This window comes from Rhinopithecus roxellana, chromosome 5 (assembly GCF_007565055.1).
Source record: "Rhinopithecus roxellana isolate Shanxi Qingling chromosome 5, ASM756505v1, whole genome shotgun sequence".
NCBI classification, from domain to species: Eukaryota; Metazoa; Chordata; class Mammalia; order Primates; family Cercopithecidae; genus Rhinopithecus; species Rhinopithecus roxellana.
Genome location: NC_044553.1, coordinates 52420416 through 52443102, shown reverse-complemented (window position 1 = coordinate 52443102; position 22687 = coordinate 52420416). Strand labels below are relative to the sequence as shown.

Here is a 22687-nt window from a genome sequence, read left to right as displayed (position 1 = left end):
CGGTGGCTCAAGCCTGTAATCCCAGCACTTTGGGAGGCCGAGACGGGCGGATCACGAGGTCAGGAGATCAAGACCATCCTGGCTAACACTGTGAAACCCGTCTCTACTAAAAAATACAAAAAACTAGCCGGGCGAGGTAGTGGGCGCCTGTAGTCCCAGCTACTCGGGAGGCTGAGGCAGGAGAATGGCGTGAACCCGGGAGGCGGAGCTTGCAGTGAGCTGAGATCCGGCCACTGCACTCCAGCCCGGGCGACAGAGTGAGACTCCGTATCAAAAAAAAAAAAAAAAGAAAAAGAAAAAAAAAGAATGGGATGTTACTTATGAAGAAATGACATACATATGTAGTAGTTTTGGTCACATTCGTTCAACAAGTACTTAAGAAACATTGTATGCCAGTCCTCTTTTAGGCACGGAGAATACATCTTATAGAGAAGATACACTATAAACTGAGAAGCAAAGACTTTCAGCTAGTGATAAGGTCTAAGCATATAAAAATATATTAAAAAGCTGGCTGGGTGCGGTGACTCGCCTGTAATCCCAGCACTTTGGGAGGCTGAGGCGGGTGGATCACTTGAGGTCAGGAATTCGAGACCAGCCTGGTCAACATGGTGACGCCTGGTCTCTACTAAAAATACAAAAATTGGCCAGATGTGGTAGTGCATGACTGTAATCCCAGCTACTTGGGAGGCTGAGGCAGGGAATCACTTGACACTGGCAAGCAGAGGTTGCAGTGAGCTGAGATTGCACCACTGCACTCCAGCCTGGGCTGCAAAGGGAGACTCCGTCTCAACAGAAAACAAAACAAAACAAAACAAAAACAAAAAAACACCACACCAGGAGCAGTGGTGTGTGTCTGTACTCGCAGCTACTTGAGACACTGAGGTGGGAGGACTGGTTGAGTCCACCAGGAGTTCGAGGCTGCAGTGCACAATGATTGTGCCTGTGAATAGATACTGTACTCCAGCCTGGGCAACACAGCAAGTCCCTGTCCCTTTAAACAAACAAACAGACAAAGAATATTCAAAGTAGCCCAGGACGGTCTATACTGGGTGATCAGAGAAAGCCTTGAGGAGATAATATCAGAGTTGACAATACTCAAGAGGCACAGTAGCAGTGAAAGCAAAATTTTATGGATGAATAGGATTTATTTTATAAAAGACATCTGAATGATTTTAAGGTAAAACAAGTACACAGTTAACATTTAACGTTAACATGTAGCACTGCTATAAGCACTTTATATACATTAAATATTTCATCAACATAACAGCAACATGAGGTAGGTACTCATATCCCTTATTTTATGGACGAGAAACAGAAATGTAGTCATTTGTCCAAGTCACACAATTAGTAAGGCAGAAAGTTTGATTACAGAGAGTGTACTGTTAACTATAATGCTATACTGCTTCCCTTACAGCAAAGTTATTTTTAACCACCTATAGCAACTTGAAACTGCAACAGAGTCAGCTAATTTGTTTAGTAAAAATGTCTTTATTCTCAGCAAGATAAAGTTCTCCTGGGTTCCTTTTATCTTTTCTTCTAAAATCTCTTTATTCCTACTTTTACCTATGATAGATGCATAATTTGCTTAGCATTAGCCTGTGAAAAGCCTGTGTGGTAAGAACTGAGGCCTCTTGCCAATAGCCATATGAATGAGTCATCTTGGAAATGAATCCTCTAGCTGCAGCCCTGGCCAACACCTTAACAGGAATTTCATGAGAGAACCTAAGCTAGAACCACATAGCTAAACTGCTCCTAATCCTGGACCCATAGAAACTGTCAGATAATAAGTGTTTGCTCTTTTAAGCCACTAAGTTTTGAGGTAATTTGTTAGGCAGCAAACATTTAACCTGTCATGATCAACTCCTTAATTTCTCTCAGTAGCTAGTCTAAATCCTGTCCTAGCCTAATTCCCTGATACACATCCAAAAACAAAAACAACAACAATAAAAAATACACAACCCATTCTTTTTGTGTGTGAGATGAAAGAGGCAAGCTCATCATAACCCTCAACATGAATTATTATTATTATTTGTAGAGACAGTATCTTGCTATGTTGCCCACACTGGTTTGAACTCCTGGCCTCAAGCGGTCCTTTCGCCATTGCCTCCCAAAGTGCTGGGATTACAGGCGTGAGCCACACTGGCCAGCCCTCAACCTAAAAACTTGTAGCTATAATACTATTTTCTATCCTCATCTCCTGTTCTTTCCTCATATTGGCAGAGGTCAATCCTTTTAAATGTGCTGTAAATTTTATTCCTTCTGCCTAGACAGGGATGCTACTTTCCTTTCTAATACTTCTAACTCCAACCACATGTCCACCTCCTTTTTTTGCCCCGTAAGTATGAACTCATACTTGAATGTCATCTTTAAAAAAAGTTATCCCTTGACCTTACACTTTCCGTTTAGCTATTTCTCTTCTTCCTGTGAAGAGAAGCCTATACCTGATCTTTCCCATTCCTCACACCTCTCATTTGTGCCTCAACACTGTGAGTTCCGTCCCCCACACTGTTTGGCCTCTCTACAGTATTTTATAGTGCTGACCACTCCCTTTTTATTAAAAACTGGCTTCTGTAACTACATTATCTTCTGAATTTCCTCTCACCTTGCTTTTGGTTCTCTTCTTGCTCCAGAAACTCAAGTTGGGTGATTTCAACTGTCCCATAGGTTACACAGACAGCTCCCAAATACATATATAGTCCAGAAAGCATCTCTAGCCCAGACTACTTTCTTGAATTCCATACCTCTAACCATCTGTTCCATGTGACTATCCTCTAGGCATTTCAAAATCAACTCACTATCTTGTCCTAAAAACCCTCACTCGGTTATTTCTGTTAATCACATTTGAGTGTTCAAGTCATCCTACCCTTTCAACTCCTAAATCAAACTATGAGTAAGTTCTGTGGAAAACTGCTTAACATTTTACTTTTCATCATTTTACTCCTCTTTTTCCGTATTAACATGATCTTATCTCCTACAGTTTGGCTTTCTTTTTTACACTGCTGCCAAGAGCGAACCTTTAGAAACGCAAATCCAAGCACATTACTTTCCTTCTTAAAACCCTTTCAGCCAGACACAATGGCTCATGCCTGTAATCCCAGCACTTTGGGAGGCTGAGGTGGGTGGATCACGAGGTCAGGAGTTCGAGATCAGCCTGACCAACATGGTAAAACCCTTTCTCTACTACAAATACAAAAAACAAAAATGAGCCAGGCCTGGTGGCGTGCACCTGTAATCCCAGCTACTCAGGAGGCTGAGGCAGGAGAATTGCTTGAACCCGGGAGGCAGAAGTTGCAGTGAGCTGAGATTGCACCATCGTACTCCAGCCTGGGCAACAGGGCGAGACCCCATCTCAAAAACAACAACAACAAAAAACCATTTCATGATTCCACATGCCTGTTAAAGGCAGTCCAAATCATGCCAAACCCTCCATAATCTGGCCCCATGTACCATCCAACTTATTTCCCTACTAATTGCCATTTACCACTCTTACATACTCTTCCACCCAAATCCACACCCCCTCATTGTTCTACTTGCTTTCCCTTAGCTATTTAATTCTCCCAAGTTTTTGGTCAAACTGTTGTACCTAGAATCCATTTCTTTCTTTCTTTTTTATCTTTTTTTTGAGACAGTCTTGCTCTGTCGCCAAGGCTGGAGTGCAGAGGTGCGATCTTGGCTCACACTGCAATCTCCACCTCCCAGGTTCAAGCGATTCCTAGAATCCATTTCTATGATGTCCATGTGGAGAAAACTTTCTAATCCTTTAAGACGTTGACTCTTCTGAGAAGCCTTAATGGTGGATCCAGAGATGCACCACTGACATCCCCTTCAAGGGAAAATGTGCTGCCCAGCTGTGGGAAGTGTGATCAAGGGTCAGCTCCTTCCGGGTCAGCCTCAGCTAGAGATAGCTATCTTACCTGAGATCAAATCCTTCCTGGAACCACCCACATTTGAAGGCCAGGCCATTTCTGTCATATGTTCAGACACTCTGATGGGCAATCTGGCTCCAGAGTTCCTCAGATGGATTTACTGAGATTTGTTGGGAAACTGTCACAGTTTGACTCCTTTTGCCCCATATTGCCTTCCCCTTTTCCCCTCACAGATGTTGTTTCTTAATAAACTTCTTGCTCCCCAAACTCCCACTCAGTGAGTACTTTTAGAGAATCCTACTTGTGACACTCTGCCTGATTTCACTTAATCAGTACCAATTACTCCCATTAAAAAAAAAAAGTTATAATTTTTTTTAATGTACTAGAAATGCAGTGATAATTAAGACATGACTATTGCCTTTGGGAAATTCTTAAGGTAATAATCACACCCAACAGCAATTTATAGGAGCCAGACTCCACTATATTCCCAACTTTCCGCAAAGTGGGTGGTCAATAAATGCTGATTTCAATTGAAAACATTTTATATGTAAAATGAAATATGGCAAATTGTGACATTTATAAACAAAACTGGGAAGGCAGGGAAAATGTATACTGTGTATAAAGACTTTTTATAATCACTACAACATACTGTTGAAAACAAAAGTCTCACAAAAATAAGAAAAAAGAGAATTTTTTTTTTTTTTTTTTGAGACAGAGTCTCGCTTTGTCCCCCAGGCTGGAGTGCAGTGGTACGACCTCGGCTCACTGCAACCTCTGCCTCCTGGGTTCAAGCGATTCTCCTGCCTCATCCTCCGGGGTAGCTAGTATTATAGGTGTGAGCTACCACACCCAGCGATAAACAAGTTTTAACAGATGCTGAAAATAATACTGGCTATCATTTATTGATATATGCCAGGTAATAAGTGAGATGCTTTTCACATATTAAGTTACTGCTCTAACAATTTCTTGCAACATAATTATCCCTATTTATTAATAAGAAAACAAAGGTGCAGAAAAACTGAATAACTTGACTAGTCACTTAGTAAATGCTGGCATGGTGAACCAGATTGGTCTTTTTGTATGGCTTATGTACTTTTCAGTATACTGTGTGTATTAAAAACTTCCGTTGGCTAGACATGGATCATACTCCATTATTTTTTTACTAAACACACTATTATATCTGAAGGTCTTTCACTGTCAATGTATAGGTTGCCTGTCATTTAACAGCATTAAGGGTTAAAGACGCTAAAATCGGAACACAGCTTTTTAATTTTATTTTTTTGAGACAAGAGTCTTGTTCTGTCACCCAGGCTGGAGTGCAGTGGCACGATCTTGGCTCACTACAAGCTCTGCCTCCTGGGTTTAAGCAATTCTCCTGCCTCCTGCCTCAGCCTTCCGAGAGCTGGGACCACAGGCGTGCACTACCACACCTGGCTAATTTTTGTATTTTCAGTAGAGATGGGGTTTCTCCATGTTGGCCAGGCTGGCCTTGAACTCCTGACTTCAAGTGATCCACCAGCCTTGGCCTCCCAAAGTGCTGGGATTACAGACATGAGCCACTGCGCCCGGCCCCAGAACACAACTTTCTTTTTCTTTTTTTTTTTTGAGACGGAGTCTCACTCTGTTGCCCAGGCTGGAGTGCAGTGGCGTGATCTTGGCTCCCTGCAACCTCCAGCTCCAGGGTTCAAGCAATTCTTCTGTCTCAGCCGAGTAGCTGAGACAGCATTGGGTAGCTGGGATTATAGGTGTGTGCCACCAGACCCTGCTGGTTTTTTTATTTTTAGTAGAGATGGGGTTTCACCATGTTGCCCAGCTAGTCCCGAACTCCTGACCTCAGGTGATACACCTGCCTTGGCCTCCCAAAGTGCTGGGATTACAGGTGTGAGCCATTGTGCCTGGCCAATTTTCTATCTACTTATATGTATTCTCTAAACACATAGTATTGAATATGGTCTCCTATAGGTGATATGGCCAAATATGATCAAGTAAAATATCCTCAAAAAACTCTTTTTATCACTTTTTAAAACAAACTGAACTGCTTCCAAATAGCCTCAATTACCTGGATCCCAACAGTCAAGAACTGTTGTTAAAGCACTTCGGAGAAGGTCAGTCCAAGCAGTATGGCTCTTTTCTGCCCGGGCCATGGGAGAAGATAATATTCCTTTTAGAGCCTGTAGGGAAGCTGCAACTGTCGAAGATAACTGGCCCCCAGGTAACTTCACAGCAGTCTCTCTGAGGACCCCAATTGTGAGGTACAGTATAGTAGGTAGAATTGAGATGCTTCCTGTAAGATAAATTTTTTAAAAACACACTGCATTTCAACCTATATATATATGGTTCCTAAAAACAAATCATCAAGGAGTAAGACAATGTCAGATTTTTAGTTTTTAAAAGATGATTTCTAATAAAGAATTGTAACTGTTAAGATAATGTAAGTAGCTTTATTAAAATTTTTAAGGATGGACTAAATCTTGATGGTTATAACTAATGTTTAAATTGTATGAGTATCATTATGCTTTTGCTGTTTTTATTTTATTTGGCAGTTGATAAATGAACTTATTTTTATTTATCTTTTATTGTGGTAAAATATATACAACATAAAGTTTACCATTTTAACCATTTTTAGTGTATAATCTAGTGGCATTAAGTACATTCACAATGTTGCCTAGGCAACACAGTGAGACTTCATCTCTACAAAAAAAAAAAAAAAAAAAAATAGCTGGGACAGTGGTGTGCGCCTTAGGAGGCTGAGGTGGGAGGACTGCTTGAGTCCAGGGTGTTGAGGCTGCAGTGAGCTGAGACTGTACCACTGAACTCCAGCCTGGGCATAGAGTGAGACCTTGTCTAAAAAAAAACCAACCAACAAAAAAATAACACCTTTAGCGGCTGGGTGCGGTGGCTCACGCCTGTAATCCCAGCACTTTGGGAGGCCAAGGCGGGTGGATCATGAGGTCAGGAGTTCGAGACCAGCCTGGCCAATATGGTGAAACCCTATCTCTACTAAAAATACAAAAATTAGCCAGGCGTGGTGGTGCGCGCCTGTAGTCCCAGACACTTGGGAGGCTGAAGCAGAAGAGCTGCTTGAACCTGGGAGGCAGAGGTTGCAGTGAGCCGAGATCATGCCACTGCACTCCAACCTGAGTGACACAGCCAGACTTCATTTCAAAAAACAAACAAAAAATGAAAAAACACCTTTAGCAGAAATATGTTTACCAATTAAGAAGTATCTACTAAGTACTAAATACCTATAATCTGCCAGATTTCACAGAATATACAATTTTAATTGGAAACAAAACATTTCCCTTTTTTTTTTTTTTTTTTTTGAGACAGAGTCTCACTCTGTCGCCCAGGCTGGAGTGCAGTGGCACGATCTCGGCTCGCTACAAGCTCCGCCTCCAGGGTTCTCGTCATTCTCCTGCCTCAGCCTCCTGAGTAGATGGGACTACAGAGGCACCCGCCACCACACCTGGGTAATTTTTTGTATTTTTAATAGAGATGGGGTTTCACCATGTTAGCCAAGATGGTCTCGATCTCCTGACCTCGTGATCCACCCGCCTCAGCCTGGCATTAAAGGCATGAGCCACTGCACCCGGCCAACATTTCTCTTTTATATGTAATACTCAATTACATATAATGCCTTTGTAGGACAGATAAAAGCTACAGACCTACATATGGAAATAACACATGCATATACATGAAAAAACAAAACTCAGATGAGCTAGAGTTTTTAGAGAAGCCTTTATACATGAGGTAGGCCTGCAGTTGAACCATGAAGAAAGAAAAAATTTTAAAAGCAGATAAGGGTCATTTCAGATCAAGTAACGACATGGTAGTACAGAACAAGGATGAACATGAAGCCTCTTGGGTTTAGGATTTGCAAAGAAGGAATTGAAAAAAGCTAACAACTTAGCAGAGCTACACAGAGAGCCTTAAATGCCATGTTAAAGAGTATGAACTTGCTGGGCATGGTGGCTCACACCTGTAGTCCCAGCACTTTGGGATGCCAAGGAGGGAGGATCACTTGAGGCCAGGAGTTCAAGACCAGCCTGGGCAACACAGCGAGACCCCATCTCTACAAAAAATTAAAAAAAAAAAATTAGCCAGGTATGGTGACACAGGCCTGAGTCCTAACTACTCAGTAGGCAAAGGTAGGAGGATTGCTTAAGCCCAGGAGTTGAAGGTTACAGTGAACTATTATTGTTCCACTGCACTCTGGCCTGGGTGACAGAGAAAGTACCTGTGTCAAACAACAACAACAACAACAAAAAAGAGTATGGAGTCAATTCCAAACAGAACCAGATACAATGACAAACTTCTGCCATCACTGAGGCAGGAAAAGTCTGTTAGAAATTGTATACCAAAACATGACCAAGCACTAATAATTGCCACTGACTGAAGTACTGTCAATCATAGAAGAGCATATCTATTTACAATACTTGCTATCTCTATATTTTCACTCTCTCTTTTTTTTTTTCAGACATAATTTCACTCTTGTTGCCCAGGCTGCAGTGCAATGGCATTAATCTTAGAGGATTAAAGACAATACCGAAATGTTTGGGTCAGCATTCATTTAAAAAGAAAAAGATTAGCAACTAGACTCCATTACCTATTAAAACCATTTCTCTTCTAGGTCAAGTCAAGCAATCACATACCACAGCATACCTTCAGGAGAGCACACTGCAGGAAGTTCGGAAAGGATAACCAACGCAGCTGAAACCAATCTACTTCCATCTTCTGATAGCATCTGTGGCTTCCTAGCTTTTACTCCTGGGCTACCTGTCAATTTAGGATTTAATTCTGGGAGCTGTCTAACTAGAATGCATACACACAATTCTAGTGTTGCAAAGACCAAAGACTTCCCAGGCACAAGTCCTCCAGTGTCCTTTCCCTCTCCAAACTCTGGCAGAGTTTCCTTTTCAGCAGCCCCATCATCAACTAAAAGACAGAAAGAACAGTGTTTAATACTTTATGCTTGCTTTGCTTCTGGTAGACGGCAATTTAGTTAAATCCTATTACAGGAAATACATTTATTTTATTTTTCTTTTTTTTTTTTTTTTTTTTTTTTTTTGAGACGGAGTCTGGCTCTGTCGCCCAGGCTGGAGTGCAGTGGCCGGATCTCAGCTCACTGCAAGCTCCGCCTCCCAGGTTCACACCATTCTCCTGCCTCCGCCTCCCAAGTAGCTGGGACTACAGGCGCCCGCCTCGTCGCCCGGCTAGTTTTTTGTATTCTTTAGTAGAGACGGGGTTTCACCGTATTAGCCAGGATGGTCTCGATCTCCTGACCTTGTGATCCGCCCGTCTCGGCCTCCCAAAGTGCTGGGATTACAGGCTTGAGCCACCGCGCTCGGCCCATTTATTTTATTTTTCTAAGACTGAGTCTAACTCTGTCACCCAGGCTGGAGTGCAATGGCATGATCTCGGCTCATTGCAACCTCTGCCTTCCAGTTTCAAGCGATTCTCCTGCCTCAGCCTCCCAAGTAGCTGGGATTACAGGCATGCACCACCATGCCCAGCTAATTTTTGTATTTTTAGTAGAGATGAGGTTTCACCATGTTGGTCAGGCTGGTCTCGAACTCCTGACCTCAAGCTATCTGCCCGCCTCGGCCTCCCAAAGTGCCAGGATTACAGGTGTGAGCCACCGCGTCTGGCTCGGAAATACATTTAATGACTAAATTTTGGGTGTTAAAGACTAAGAGAGAAAGAAGTTATGAAGGGAAAAATAATCATCTTTATTATGACTTCCTATTGCAATTGGTCAAAAAAAGTCTTTTTAATCCTGTCAGTCTTATAATATTGCCTGGTTAACTCCTTCTTGCTGTTAAGACTGTAAACCTGACAGCTAGAGCTCCAGAAATTACCATGTGATCTTAGGTATCGATGGTGGCTGGACAGGAAGAAAGTCACGTCCTTAATGTCTTTAAGAAGGTGCCATATCAGCCCTAGACTCCCTAACTCTGGCCATCTATTTAGATGAGCAAATAAATCTTTGGGGTTTAAATCCACTGTTATATTGGGTTTTCTATAATATGTAGGCAACTATAAACTTAAGTGGTAAACTCTCCAATACCATATTAGACTTGTAAATGAGCAATCTGCAAACATTAAGTTCTTTCCATGCACACTGGTAAACACAGCTAAAGCAAGTACTCTAGTAGTATAAGGGATTTATTTCTTCCAGGTTTTGTTAAAATTCTCATTTCACCCAGAGAATAGTAGTTTAACTACTGACGATATCTAAACTAACATGCAGAGGTGAATGAGAGGATTTAAAACCACGCCAAGCTGGGCATGATGGCTCATGCTGGTAATCCCAGCACTCTGGAAGGCCAAGGTGAGTGGATTGCCTGAGTCCAGGAGTTCGAGAGACAAGGCTGGGCAACATGGTCATATCCTGTATCTTCTAAAAAATACAAAAAAATTAGCCAGGCATGGTGGCATGCGCCTGTAGTTCTAGCTACTCAGGAGGTTAAGGTGGGAGAATCACCTGATGCTGGGAGGTCGAGGCTGCAGTGAGCCGAGATCATGCCACTGCACTCCAGTTTGGGCAATTGGAGTGAGACCCTGTCTCACTAAATAAATAAACAAATAAATAAAGCCATGCTTAAAGACTCTACTTTCAGGGATCATTTCTATAGTTTATTACTAGGGAAGTTTCTCTGAATGTGTAGGCACAAAAAGTAAAACAAGGCCATGCCTAGACATGTTTTATTTGTACTACACACAAAAGATGATCAAAACTATAAAGATATATTAAACAATATTTACAAAAGAATGATGCTATTTGATCAACTCGGCATTAAAGGTTAACATTTACCTTCTGCACTTCGTCTTTTTTCCTTCACATGTTCTTGAGCAGCACAGATAATCTGCCTTACCACTTCAAGTGAAGCCAACTGAATGGAAGGTGATTCTCTGGTTAAAATTACTCGATGTAGAACATTCAGTAATTCTATACCCAAGTCCTATCATAGAAATCATGTAGAGGACACTGTATTAGAAATTATACATTTCTTTTGTAAAAATACCAATGCTAAATGCCATGACAAAATTCAGAAAAAGAGAATGTAACAAATTGCTTTAGTGCAATAAAGTTAAGTAACACTTGCTCCATTTTAAATCAATGTCAGAGGCCGGGCACAGTGGCTCATGCCTGCAATCCCAGCACTTTGGGAGGCCGAGGTGGGTGGATTACTTGAGGCCAGGAGTTCGAGATCAAGCCTGGCCAACATGGTGAAACCCTGTCTCAACCTGATTAATGCTTTAAACCTAATAATAGTATTAAACACTTAAATAATAGACAGTCTATGCAGAGGAAATTATACTACTCACTTATCTCAACATCCAAGAGTCAATAACAAAAGAAATATACTAGATAAAACATGATATCAAAAGTATCTGCCCAATGCATACTTGCCCTTGAGAAAAGCAGTCAAAGGGAAGTACCATACTTTGTACAGGAACCCTTTTCCCATGGCCACACCCAAGTCAGATATTAGTGCCCGACTCCATCTAAAGATTAGCCAGCAATCTCTTAAAAAGACCTGGAGGGAGAACTCAGCCAACAGGAATACTTTGTAATGGACAGTAACTACATGAACCCATTAGATTCTCCCTTGGGGAATGGAATATAAGATATAGGTATATACACAAAGAGCAGGGTATGCAGAAGCAAAAAGACACAAAGAATAAATGTCACATGTAATCAGTGGCTACTGTCCTGGAGAATGCAATATAGAACGCTCCCATCATTGCAGAAAGAAGCAGAGACAGAAAAGTGGCAGAGTCAGAGGCATGATCATTTCTGGGTCAACACATATGCTTATGGCATTCTGGTTCCAAGGCCTAGCTGTGTGGCCGTATGGTTTTAAAAAAAATTTCTCTGTGTTTACTCTCTGTTAACTATAGAAACCTGAACATGTTTCTCTTCCTTAAAGTCTACAGAAGCCTTACAAAAAAAACCCCAGATAAATCACCTGATCACTGCCAATTTTTGATCTGGGCCAAGGTACATCTAGAAGTGCTTGCAATGCATATAAACAAGCAGTTATGCTTTCCATGGTTGCATCTGAACGCAAGGAACATAGAAATTCCACGCTGATTCCTGTGGAAAGCCAAAAAAGAGGAGGAGGCTTCTTTCAAATTATTAGTTTATAAAATTAAGTAATTAATCTTATATTTTGGTAAGATATATAAACAGACAGTAAAAAGGTAATACAAATAAATGACAATGAATTTAAGACTAAACAATTAAATGACAAGACAAGTCACTTAATAGTTTGTTTCTATCTACACGTACAAAAAGAATAATCTATGCCGGGCGTAGTGGCTCACGCCTGTAATCCTAAGCCCTTTGGGAGGCGGAGGCAGGCGGATCACCTGAGGTTGGGAGTTTCAGACCAGCCTAACATGGAGAAATCCCATCTCGACTAAAAATACAAAATTAGCTGGGCATGGTGGCACATGCCTGTAATCCCAGCTATTCGGGAGGCTGAGGCAGGAGAATTGCTTGAACTCAGGAGGCAGAGGTTGTGGTGAGCTGAGATCGCTCCATTGCACTCTGGCCTGGGCAACAAGAGCAAAACTCTTGTCTCAAAAAAAAAAAAAACAAAACCAAGAAACTAAACTAGGCCTGTGCACTAGTTGCTTAGTTGCTATGAAACAGTTCAAAGCTACAAAAATTACAATAAAATTGCACCAGAAAACATATGGAGTTTTACAACTTTACTTGGGCTAAAATTTATTGGGTGATCATCACATATCAGTCACTGTGCTTTGACATACATCTTTTTATTAAATTATCCTAACAGTTGACAAAGTAGGCACTATTATTGACATTAATTCTGAGATAAATGAGCAGAGAGTTTAAGTAATTTATCTATATTTTTATTTTTAATTGACAATAATTGTGAGCTTGAGTTGAAATCGTGCCAATGCACTCCAGCCTGGGCAAAAGAGTGAAACTCCGTATCAAAAGGAAAAAAAAAAAAAACCCGAGGGTTGTAAACTTCTATAAGTGATTTAACTGACCTAAAATCAGATGGAATCTATCAGTATAGACATCCTCAGGGGACTTTATGGTAGCCCCAGAAGATGAACCCTGACACATGGAAGTTGGTGTTACAGGCCTGGAGAGATCAGATGCTCCTTCATCTGGGTCAGCAACAACAAAGCCTGTGCTTGTAAGCCACAATGCTGTAGCATGGAGTATAAGTGCCCAGGAGTTGTAATACTGCAATTTTGCATTTTCACTAGTCTCTGCTGTGTAGAAAGCACCACCTAAAGCAAACAGTTTCAGGAGAAATAAGAGATTAGCTTCCAATGTATTTTCTCTTTTTTCTGTTACAAGATATAGACCATTTCCATCACTCTGAAAGTTCCCTTGTACCCTTTTTCAGTCAGTTCCCTATACCCTAAGGCAATTACTTTCTAGTTTTTATCAGCACAGATTAGTTTTGCCTACTCTTCAACTTCATATAAATAGAATCACACATTCACATGTACTTATTTGTGACTAATATTTTGTTAACAAAATAACCTAACAACATTTTTAGAGATTCATTCATGCAGCTGTGTTATCAGTATTCTGTTATCAACGTTCTTATTTTTACTGGGAATACAGCTGATAGGTCATAGGGCTCATCTACTTTTAACTTCATAAAAAGTTTTCAGCCTAATTTGTAACTTTTTATAATTTAATCACAAACATTTAAAAACAAAATATGTATATATGTGTGATTAAAATAAATACCAATACCCATTTACCCACTTCCAAGATGAACATTAACATTTTCCCTGATTTTCTTTTTAAATCTCTCTTATTTTTTTTCTCTTTTTTTTTCAGATGGAATCTCACTCTGTCACCCAGGCTGGAGTGCAGTGGCGTGATCTTGGCTCACTGTAACCTCCAACTTCTGGGTTCAAGCGATTCTCCTGCCTCAGCCTCCTGAGTAGCTGAGACCACAGGTATGCACTACCACGCCTGGCTAATTTTTTGTATTTTAGTAGAGATGGGGTTTCACCATGTTGCCCAGGTTGGTCTTGAACTCCTGGGCTCAGGCAATCCGCCCACCTCGGCCTCCCAAAGTGTTGGGATTACAGGTGTGAGCCACCGTGCCTGGCCAATTTTTTCCTTAAAAAACTTAAAACTATTATACCACTAATTCTTGCCCCTCCTTCCATGACTACTTTCCTCAAGCCAGTAAGAATGACTCCTAGATATGGTCTTGTACTTTCACAATAATCTATGTATTCATTAAAAACATATGCTATTTTTTTGTGTGCTTAAAAGTTTACTTAAAAGGCATCATACTGTATGTATTCTTTTTTTTTTTTTGGAGATGGGGTTTCACTATGTTGCCCAGGTTGGCCCTGAACTCCTGAGCTCAAGTGTCCCTTCCACTTCAGCCTCCTGAGTAGCTGAGACTACCAGCATGTACTACCATGCCTGGCTTACATGCATCCTTTATTTTTTTGTCCAGGCACGGTGGCTCATGCCTGTAATCCCAGCACTGTGGGAGGCTGAGGTGGGCAGATCACCTGAGGTCAGGAGCTCAAGACCAGCCTGGCTAACATGTAGAAACCCTGTCTCTACTAAAAATACAAAAATTAGCTGGACGTGGTAGTGCACACCTGTAGTCCTAGCTACTTGGGAGGCTAAGGCAAGAGAATCACTTGAACCCAGGAGGTGGAGGTTGCAGTGAGCTGAGATCAAGCCACTGACCTCCAGACTGGGTCACAGAGCAAGATTCTGTCTCAAAAATAAATAAATAAATAAATAAATAAATATTTTTTCACTTAACATTATGTTTTTAAGATTTACTTACAGTTGCTACGTGTCTGTCATTCATTTTTCTGTTGTGTAAGTAAATCAGCTTATTTTCACTTTGTTTCCATTTTAATGCTACTGAAAAGTACAACAAACACTCCACATATCTTTTTGTATATAATTCTAACGAAAATTCTAATAGAACTAGGGTGCGCACCATAGTGTATACCATAGTCCCAGCTGCTTAGGAAGGTGAGATGGGAGGATCACTTGAGCCCAGCTGTAGTGCACTATAATTGCTCCTGTGAACAGTCATTATACTCCAGCCTGGGCAACCCAGCAAGACCCTGTCTCTAAAAACACACAAACAAACCAAATACACACACACACACAAAACTAGTAGAACTTTACAGACTCTTCCTAAAATTCATTTCAAAAAGTAAAAATACAATGATAGCTAAGACATTTTGGAATAACATGAAGAAGATTAAGAGTGGCTACAAAGTAACCAACCCATAAAATGCAGTATTAGTAACTGACTAAAAATAAGAACCCTATCCCTATTCCACACACACAAAATAAATTCCAGTTCTACCAAAGTTCAAAATGTAAAAGGCAAAACTGCAAAGCTTATATGTCTTTATGATCTTAAGTTTAAAAATGTATGTGGCAACACAAAAACACAAACCATAAATGACTGATTACATTCCTTAATTTTTTTTTTTAAAGAGAGGGACTTGCTCTGTCACCCAGGCTGGAGTGCAGTGGCACAATCATAGCTTCCTGCAGCCTCCAACTCCTGGGCTCATGGGATCTTCCCACATCAGCCTTCTGAGTAGCTGGGACTATAGGTGTGCTACATCACACTAAACTTCCATTAGTTTAAAAAAGGTAAAAGAAAAGGACAAGTTACAGACTGAGAGAAAATACTTATAAGACATGCAATCACAAAGGAATAGTGTTGTGTATATATATAAAGGATTACACAATCAGGAAGAAAACAATTTTTTTTTTTTTTTTGAGACGGAGTCTTGCTCTGTCGCCCAGGCTGGAGTGCAGTGGCCAGATCTCAGCTCACTGCAAGCTCTGCCTCCTGGGTTTACGCCATTCTCCTGCCTCAGCCTCCCGAGTAGCTGGGACTACAGGCGCCCGCCACCTCGCCCGGCTAGTTTTTTGTATTTTTCAGTAGAGACGGGGTTTCACCGGGTTAGCCAGGATGGTCTCAATCTCCTGACCTTGTGATCCGCCCGCCTCGGCCTCCCAAAGTGCTGGGATTACAGGCTTGAGCCACTGCGCCCGGCCGAAAACAATTGTTAGAAATGAATTTCTGATGCCGCAAAACAAACAGCACTCAGATATAATTTCAGTTTCCTCAGCAAGGCAATTTACTTTTGCAAAAGGGTGTCTCTCGTGCCCATTAAGATCGCAAGTGCACACGGAACAAAGGAGACAAGGGGGGTTTTATATCCTTAATGCGATCTGTATCTCTGTGTTCTTCCCCCATGGGCTGGGGTCGGACTGTATAATCTGAGCGGACCCGACTGGCTGCTTGTAAATATTTTTCTAAATATGGAAGGGAGGGGGACGTGAGGTCCAGTGGTGGAGCAACTGGGACGTGCAGTTTCGGAACAATGGGTACAGGTAACCAAAGGAACAGATGTAAGTTATCAATTAAAACTGACGGGAAGGGGGTAGGGTGTTTACAGTAACTAGAGGCAAGGAGAAACAAGAAAGTTGAGTTTGAGAACAAAGGGTAAGGAAGTTAACAGGCTAAACCTTTTGAAGAAAAACTCAGAAAATTCATTGTATCTTACAACAAAATAAATACCAAATAGCAGATGGGCAAAGATTATGACTAAATTATTTATGGAAGAAGCAACTTAAAGACTGTTAATCAAGGAAATAAGAAAATAAAACAATGAAATATTTCATAGCCATCAGATTGGCAAAAATTATTAAGTATGATAATACAGTGTGGAGAAATGAAAACAAGTTGCTGGTGGGTGTAGCCTTTCTTTTTTTTTTTTTGAGACAGAGTCTCACTCTTGTCACCTAGGCTGGAGTGCAGAGGCACGATCTCAGCTCATTGCAACCTCTGCCTCCCAAGTTCAAACAATCCTCCTGCCTCAGCCTCCCGAGTTGCAGGGATTACAGGCACGCACCACCACACTTGGCTAACTTTTGCATTTTTAGTAGAGACGGGGTTTCACTATGTTGGCCGTGCTGGTCTCGAACTCCTGACCTCAAGTGATCTGCCAACCTCAGCTTCCCGAACTGCTGGGATTACATAAGCTTGAGAACAGCCTGGCAACAAGGCAAAACCCCATCTCTGCAAAATATACAAAAATTAGCAGGGCGTGGTGGTGTATACCTGTAGTCCTTGCTACTTGGGAGGCTGAGGTGGGAGGACTGCCTTAACCCAGGAGGCAGAGATTGCAGTGACCCAAAATTGCACCAATGCACTCCAGCCTGGGAAACAAAGTAAGACCCTGTCGCAAAAAAAAAAAGAAAATATGTTACTGTCACTCTAGGAATTATATAAGTATTTTACCTCCTTACCTTCAGCAGGAAGTTGGGAGGCAAATTCTGAAGGCAAAGTTAAAAGAGCAAAATCCTGAAGTGCAGCAAGCCAGAGTCTGCTTAGTGTGCCAAGATCTGCATAGACTAAGTCAAGAAGTCCATCTGATGAACATGATCCATTTCTGATACTGTCCTCTAAACAGCTGGTAGTCTTCAGAGGTTGCCTGTGGTTTTTATGTCTTTGCACAGCAATTATGTAGACCTGTTAAAGGTTAATTTAAAAACAGGAAATCTTTTATCTGCTGAAAAGGTACTATAAAATGTTTATATTTTCCTGAAGAGACAGACTTACCTTTGAGCATACTGGACTTGAAATGCACTGTGATATCAAGAAGGCCTGTGTGTGTAACTACACACAGAAAACTGGGGTAGAAAGATTCAAAAATACTATCTTCAATGAGATGCATTAGGGATAACAAATATCTGGTAAATATGATGCCACTTCTCACATTTACAATCATAATACTATATCACGGCACTCTTTCTCACTAAGCCTGGTATGGCCTAATAATCCATCTTAACATACGGCTATAGGTAGCCATCTCTTAACTGAAATACTGAAAATATTTTCATTCAAATGTATCACTAAATCTCTACAAAGTGTACACAAATAGATTTAACATGGATTATAGAATGTTAAAGTATGCAACACAGTGTATAACATGCACTATTCCTTTATCTACAACTCTAAAATCCAAAAAGCTCTGAAAAAACCTAAGTTTTGGGCAAACTAATCTGGTGGCAACACTGACGAACTTATGTGAGGCCATTTATATCTATATACACAAAACAGTATGAATATTCAAACATGAATGTGTCTGATTATAGATTCTATGGTATTGCCCTAGACTTCCCAGATATATATTGGTCAGTCATTATTTATCTTTATTGAAGAAATAATATGAGGAGGTAACAGGCTTAAGCAAAAGCACAGAGATTTAGATCCAGTCTATTTTATTTTATTTTTATTTTTTTGAGAAGAAGTCTCACTCTGTCACCCAAGCTGGAGTGCAGTGGTGCCATCTCAGCTCACTACAACCTTCACCTCCCCGGTTCAAGCAATTCTCCTGCCTCAGCCTCCCAAGTAGCAGGGATTACAGGCGTGCACCACCATGCCTGGCTGGTTTTTGTATTTTTTAGTAGAGACTGGGTTTCACCATGTTGACCAGGCTGGTCTTGAACTCCTGACCTCATGTGATCTGCCTGCCTCAGTCTCCCAAAGTGCTTGGATTATAGGTGTGAGCCACCACGCCCAGGCTATTTTATTTGTTTTCTTATTTTTGAGATGGAGTTTCGCTCTTGTTCCCCAAACTGGGGTGCAATGGTGCGATCTCGGCTCACTGCAACCTCTGCCTCCCGGGTTCAAGAAATTCTCCTGCCTTAGCCTCCCGAGTAGCTGGGATTACCGGCGTGCGCCACCATGCCCAGCTAATTTTTTTGTATTTTCAGTAGAAAAGGGGTTTCACCATGTTAGCCAGGCTGGTCTCGAACTTCTGATCTCAGGTGATCTGCCCACCTCGGCCTCCCAAAGTGCTAGGATTACAGGTGTGCACCACCGTGCCTGGCCTATTTTATTTATTATTAAAATTTTATATAGAGATGAGGTCTCAGTATGTTGTCCAGGCTGATCTCGAACTCCTGGTCTCAAGTAATCCTCTTGCCTTGGGCTCCTAAAGTGTTGGGATTACAAGCATGAGCCACTGCACCTGGCCAGACCCAGTTTATTGAATCTAGGCACAACTACTTCCTAATGAAGGCTGTGATAAATAATGACAAAAATAAAGATTCTACAACTTTCAGGTTTAAAATACCTCTACTGGAGGAAACCCTTTTGTACATGTTGGTTAATCTCTTAGATGAAATCTGAGATTACAAACCTTCATTAAAATGGTATGTGAACTGGGCCAGGCATGGAGGCTCATACTTGTAATCCCAGCACTTTAAGAGGCAGAGGAGAGTGGATTGTTTGAGGTCAGGAGTTCAGGACCAACCTGGCCAACACGGTGAAACCCCATCTCTACGAAAAATACAAAAATTAGCTGGGTGTGGTAGTGAATACCTGCAGTCCCAGCTACTTGGGAGGTTGAGACACGAGAATCGCTTGAACCTGGGAGATGGAGGTTGCTGTGAGCCAAGATTGCTCCAGTGCACCCCAGCCTCGTCAACAGAACAAGACTCTGTCTCCAAAAAAAATGATATGTGAACCAAGATTGGTCATGTTTGGTCACTGCTGAAGCTGGGTGATGGGTATATGTAGATTCGTTATAAATAGTACTACGTCTACTTTTGCAAATGTTTAAACATTGCATAGTAAATTAAAAAATATAGTTTTCTTCTTTATTGGGAAAGTAAATAAGCATTTTACTGTAAGATTTCTTTATCCTTGGAAAATAAAATAACTACTACTTAGTATTCAAAAATCATTCTATGAAAGAGCATTAGAAAGCATTATATGCTACAGAGTTGAGAGAAAACCAAATTTCCAAGAATTCAGGATTCAATAAAAGTTGACTTCCACTGGCTACTATAAAGTCTTTCTGGCTTATAAGTGGCACTGCTTAAAGTAGGAGATAATAGACTACGGAAGACTCTTTAAAATGCTTGACCAACATATTAACATATAAATACATCACATGTTGGAATTATTTTTAAACTTAAAAATGAACTTATTTGTAGTTCATTTTAAATAGTAAATTTCAGTTTATGGCCTAAGGTGTTTATTAACAACTTCTAAAATTCCAGTAATAAGAAATACCAACCTCTGCCCAGGCTTTAAGCACAGCTAAGATCTCCATGGTAGAAGCGCTTTCATTATATAAGTGACTTAGAGCTTCTTTTCCAGCCTGTATTTTAGTTAACGATGAAACAAGCAACTGATGAACTCTTCGGAGATCATTAAGGTCACTTACAACTCCACTTGCTATCCAGGCACTGCAAACCTAGTTTTCAAGAAATTAAAAGTTATATTTTAAAATTATAAGTATCTCCCTTGGCTGGGCATGGTGGCTCATACCTGTAATCCCAGCATTTTGGGAGCTGAGGCAGGCAGACTGCTTGAGCTCAGGAGTGTGAGACAAGCCTGGGCAACATGGCATAACTCTGTCTAAAAGAAAATATAAAAATCAGCTGGGCATGGTAATGTGCACCTGTAGTACTAGCTACTCAGAAGGCTAGGGCAGGAGGACTGCATGAGCCCCTAAGTTTGAGGACACAGTGAGCTAGGATTGAGCCACTACACTCTAGACCTCTAGACTCGCTGGCAGAGTGAGACCCCATCTCTTAAAACAAAAAAAACAAAAAAACCCATCTCTTAAAAAAAAAATCTCCCTTGTGAGTTCAGCAGAGCTCATCACATCTCAAGAATCTAGTCACTGAGACTATATTGCTATTGCTTTCAAGAAATCCTGTGGAAGGAGGCTGATAATGATAGTCAAAAGCCAGCATTTCCAAAGGGAACGCAGTCTAAGGTTGAAGCAAGGAAATCAGTGCTAATGAGCACATAAATCGAACAGTTCTAGATGTATTAATATGGAGAAATGAAGCTATGAAATCATAAAACCCCAACAAAATTTTTGATTGTTTTGAAGACAGTGTATTTTTAATCTTAAAAACAAAACATCATTAATTCTACAATGCAAAACACTTGGTCCAGGTGCCATGATATTTCTCTCTCTTTTTTTGGGATAGGATCTTGCTCTGTAGCCCCGGCTGGAATGCAGGGGTGCCATCACAGCTCCTACAGCCTTGACCTCCACGGCCCAGGGTATCCTCCCACCTCAGCCTCCTGAGTAGCCAGGACCACAGGCACATACCACCACGCCTGGCTAATTTTTTATTTTTTATAGAGAAAGGGTCTCCCTATGTTGCCCAGGCTAGTCTCAAACTCCTGAGCTCAAGTGAGTCACTTGCCGTGGCCTCCCAAAGGGCTGGGATTATAGGAATGAGTCACTGTGTCCAGCTGATATTTCTCTTTTTCTAAGGACAATTTAGTTTTCCTCTTCTGTGTATTTATTTAGTTATTATCTCATCTCACAAACTATTTCAAGTGGCTTACAGCAGGAACACACATAATAAAGTTATAATAAATTAGAGATTCATACAACATTTAACATAGTTCTCTGAATAGTAAAAGCACTCAACTATTTCCCAAGTACAATTAAATAAAAGTTGAAAGAACTGACTAAAATTAGTTTTTCCCACTATGTTTATAATTAATTTATTCATGTCAGTCCTGCTGGTAATTAGTTCAGGTCATTCCGGACTAGAGTTTTTTTTTTTTTTGAGATGGATTCTCCCTCTGTTGCCCAGGCTGGAGTGCAGTGCATGATCTCAGCTCACTGCAGCCTCTGCCTCCCAGGTTCAGGTGATCCTCCCACCTCAGCCTCCTGAGCAGCTGGGACAATAGGTACCTGCCACCACGCCTGGCTCATTTTTTTGTACTTTTAGTAGACAGGGTTTCACCATGTTGGCCAGGCTGGCCTCTAACTCCTGACCTCAAGTGATCCACCTGCCTTGGCCTCCCAAAGTGCTGGGATTACAGGCGTGAGCCACTGTACCTGGCCTAGGGCTGGATATTAAGTGTTTGACAACGCAGTCTCAGAAAAGCAACGGTTTAAAATTGTATATTATATGGCTCTTAGGTATATGAAAAAGTGCTCAATCTCACTTGAAATCAAATCTAAACTATCTCGAGATAGTCTTTTATTGTCTCGAACAGACAAAAATCTAAAAGTTGGATGACTCACAATGTTGCTGGGACTGTGGTAAAACAGGTACTTGTATAACATTGTTGGTGGAAATTTAAATGGTAAACACCTCTAATATCCATCAATTATTAATTATTCATCCATTCAATTTTGGGGGAATCCATCAATTCAATTTTGGGGGATTTATCTCACAGATATGCTTACACCCAGTGAAATGACCTATGCACAAGGTCACTCATACAGCACTATTCTAATAGCAAAAGACAAAAAACCCAGTGTCCGTCAATACGGAACTGGTTAAAAAAATTATAACATATCTATATAGTGGACTATCGTGCAGTTATCAAAAAGGAAGAGTAAGTTCTCTACATTTAAGAAGAAAAGTGTAAGCTGTGATTGATGGTAAGACATCTATAAAGAAAAAACATTGGTAAAAAATACTAACTGGAGGATTGCATCCCAAGATTATTTCTTAAGCTTCATCTTTTAACCATTTACCTGACATGCTTTAGCAGTGACATCAGGTGGTGTTTCTGAAGTGAAGGCTGGTCTAAGTGCTGCTCCTACCTGGAAAGAAATTACATGACATATCAAACATCAATAAGTAAGACAGCACAAGTTCTCCCTCTTCTTAATGCTATTTTAAAATTATTTATTTATAACAGGTATTATGGACAGCTGTTGTTTTGTCTACCCAGCATATCTTCCCCTGTTTTTAGATAACAACATCCCAATTTTTCCTTTGGGGAATGATCTTCTCTCCCCAACTC

The 22687-nt window shown here is 40.9% G+C and overlaps 1 protein-coding gene and 1 pseudogene across 8 annotated transcripts in view; one reads left to right on the top strand and one right to left on the bottom strand.

Annotated features, from left to right (window-relative positions):
* The window catches only part of HEATR5A (HEAT repeat containing 5A), a 125014-nt gene that overhangs the window by 5077 nt on the left and 97250 nt on the right, over positions 1–22687 (bottom strand). For 7 of the 8 annotated variants that reach the window (XM_030931336.1, XM_030931341.1, XM_030931339.1 and 4 more), the window contains 8 exons: positions 22416–22484; positions 19971–20150; positions 17191–17413; positions 12894–13142; positions 11840–11967; positions 10681–10828; positions 8529–8801; positions 5926–6150 (listed from right to left, as the gene is read on the bottom strand). In XM_030931336.1, the coding sequence (XP_030787196.1) occupies positions 5926–6150; positions 8529–8801; positions 10681–10828; positions 11840–11967; positions 12894–13142; positions 17191–17413; positions 19971–20150; positions 22416–22484 (1495 nt within the window). The remainder of the gene's footprint in view (positions 1–5925; positions 6151–8528; positions 8802–10680; positions 10829–11839; positions 11968–12893; positions 13143–17190; positions 17414–19970; positions 20151–22415; positions 22485–22687) is intronic. The other variant, XM_030931340.1, reaches the window with a different exon arrangement.
* On the top strand, positions 10471–10579 carry LOC115898094 (annotated as a pseudogene).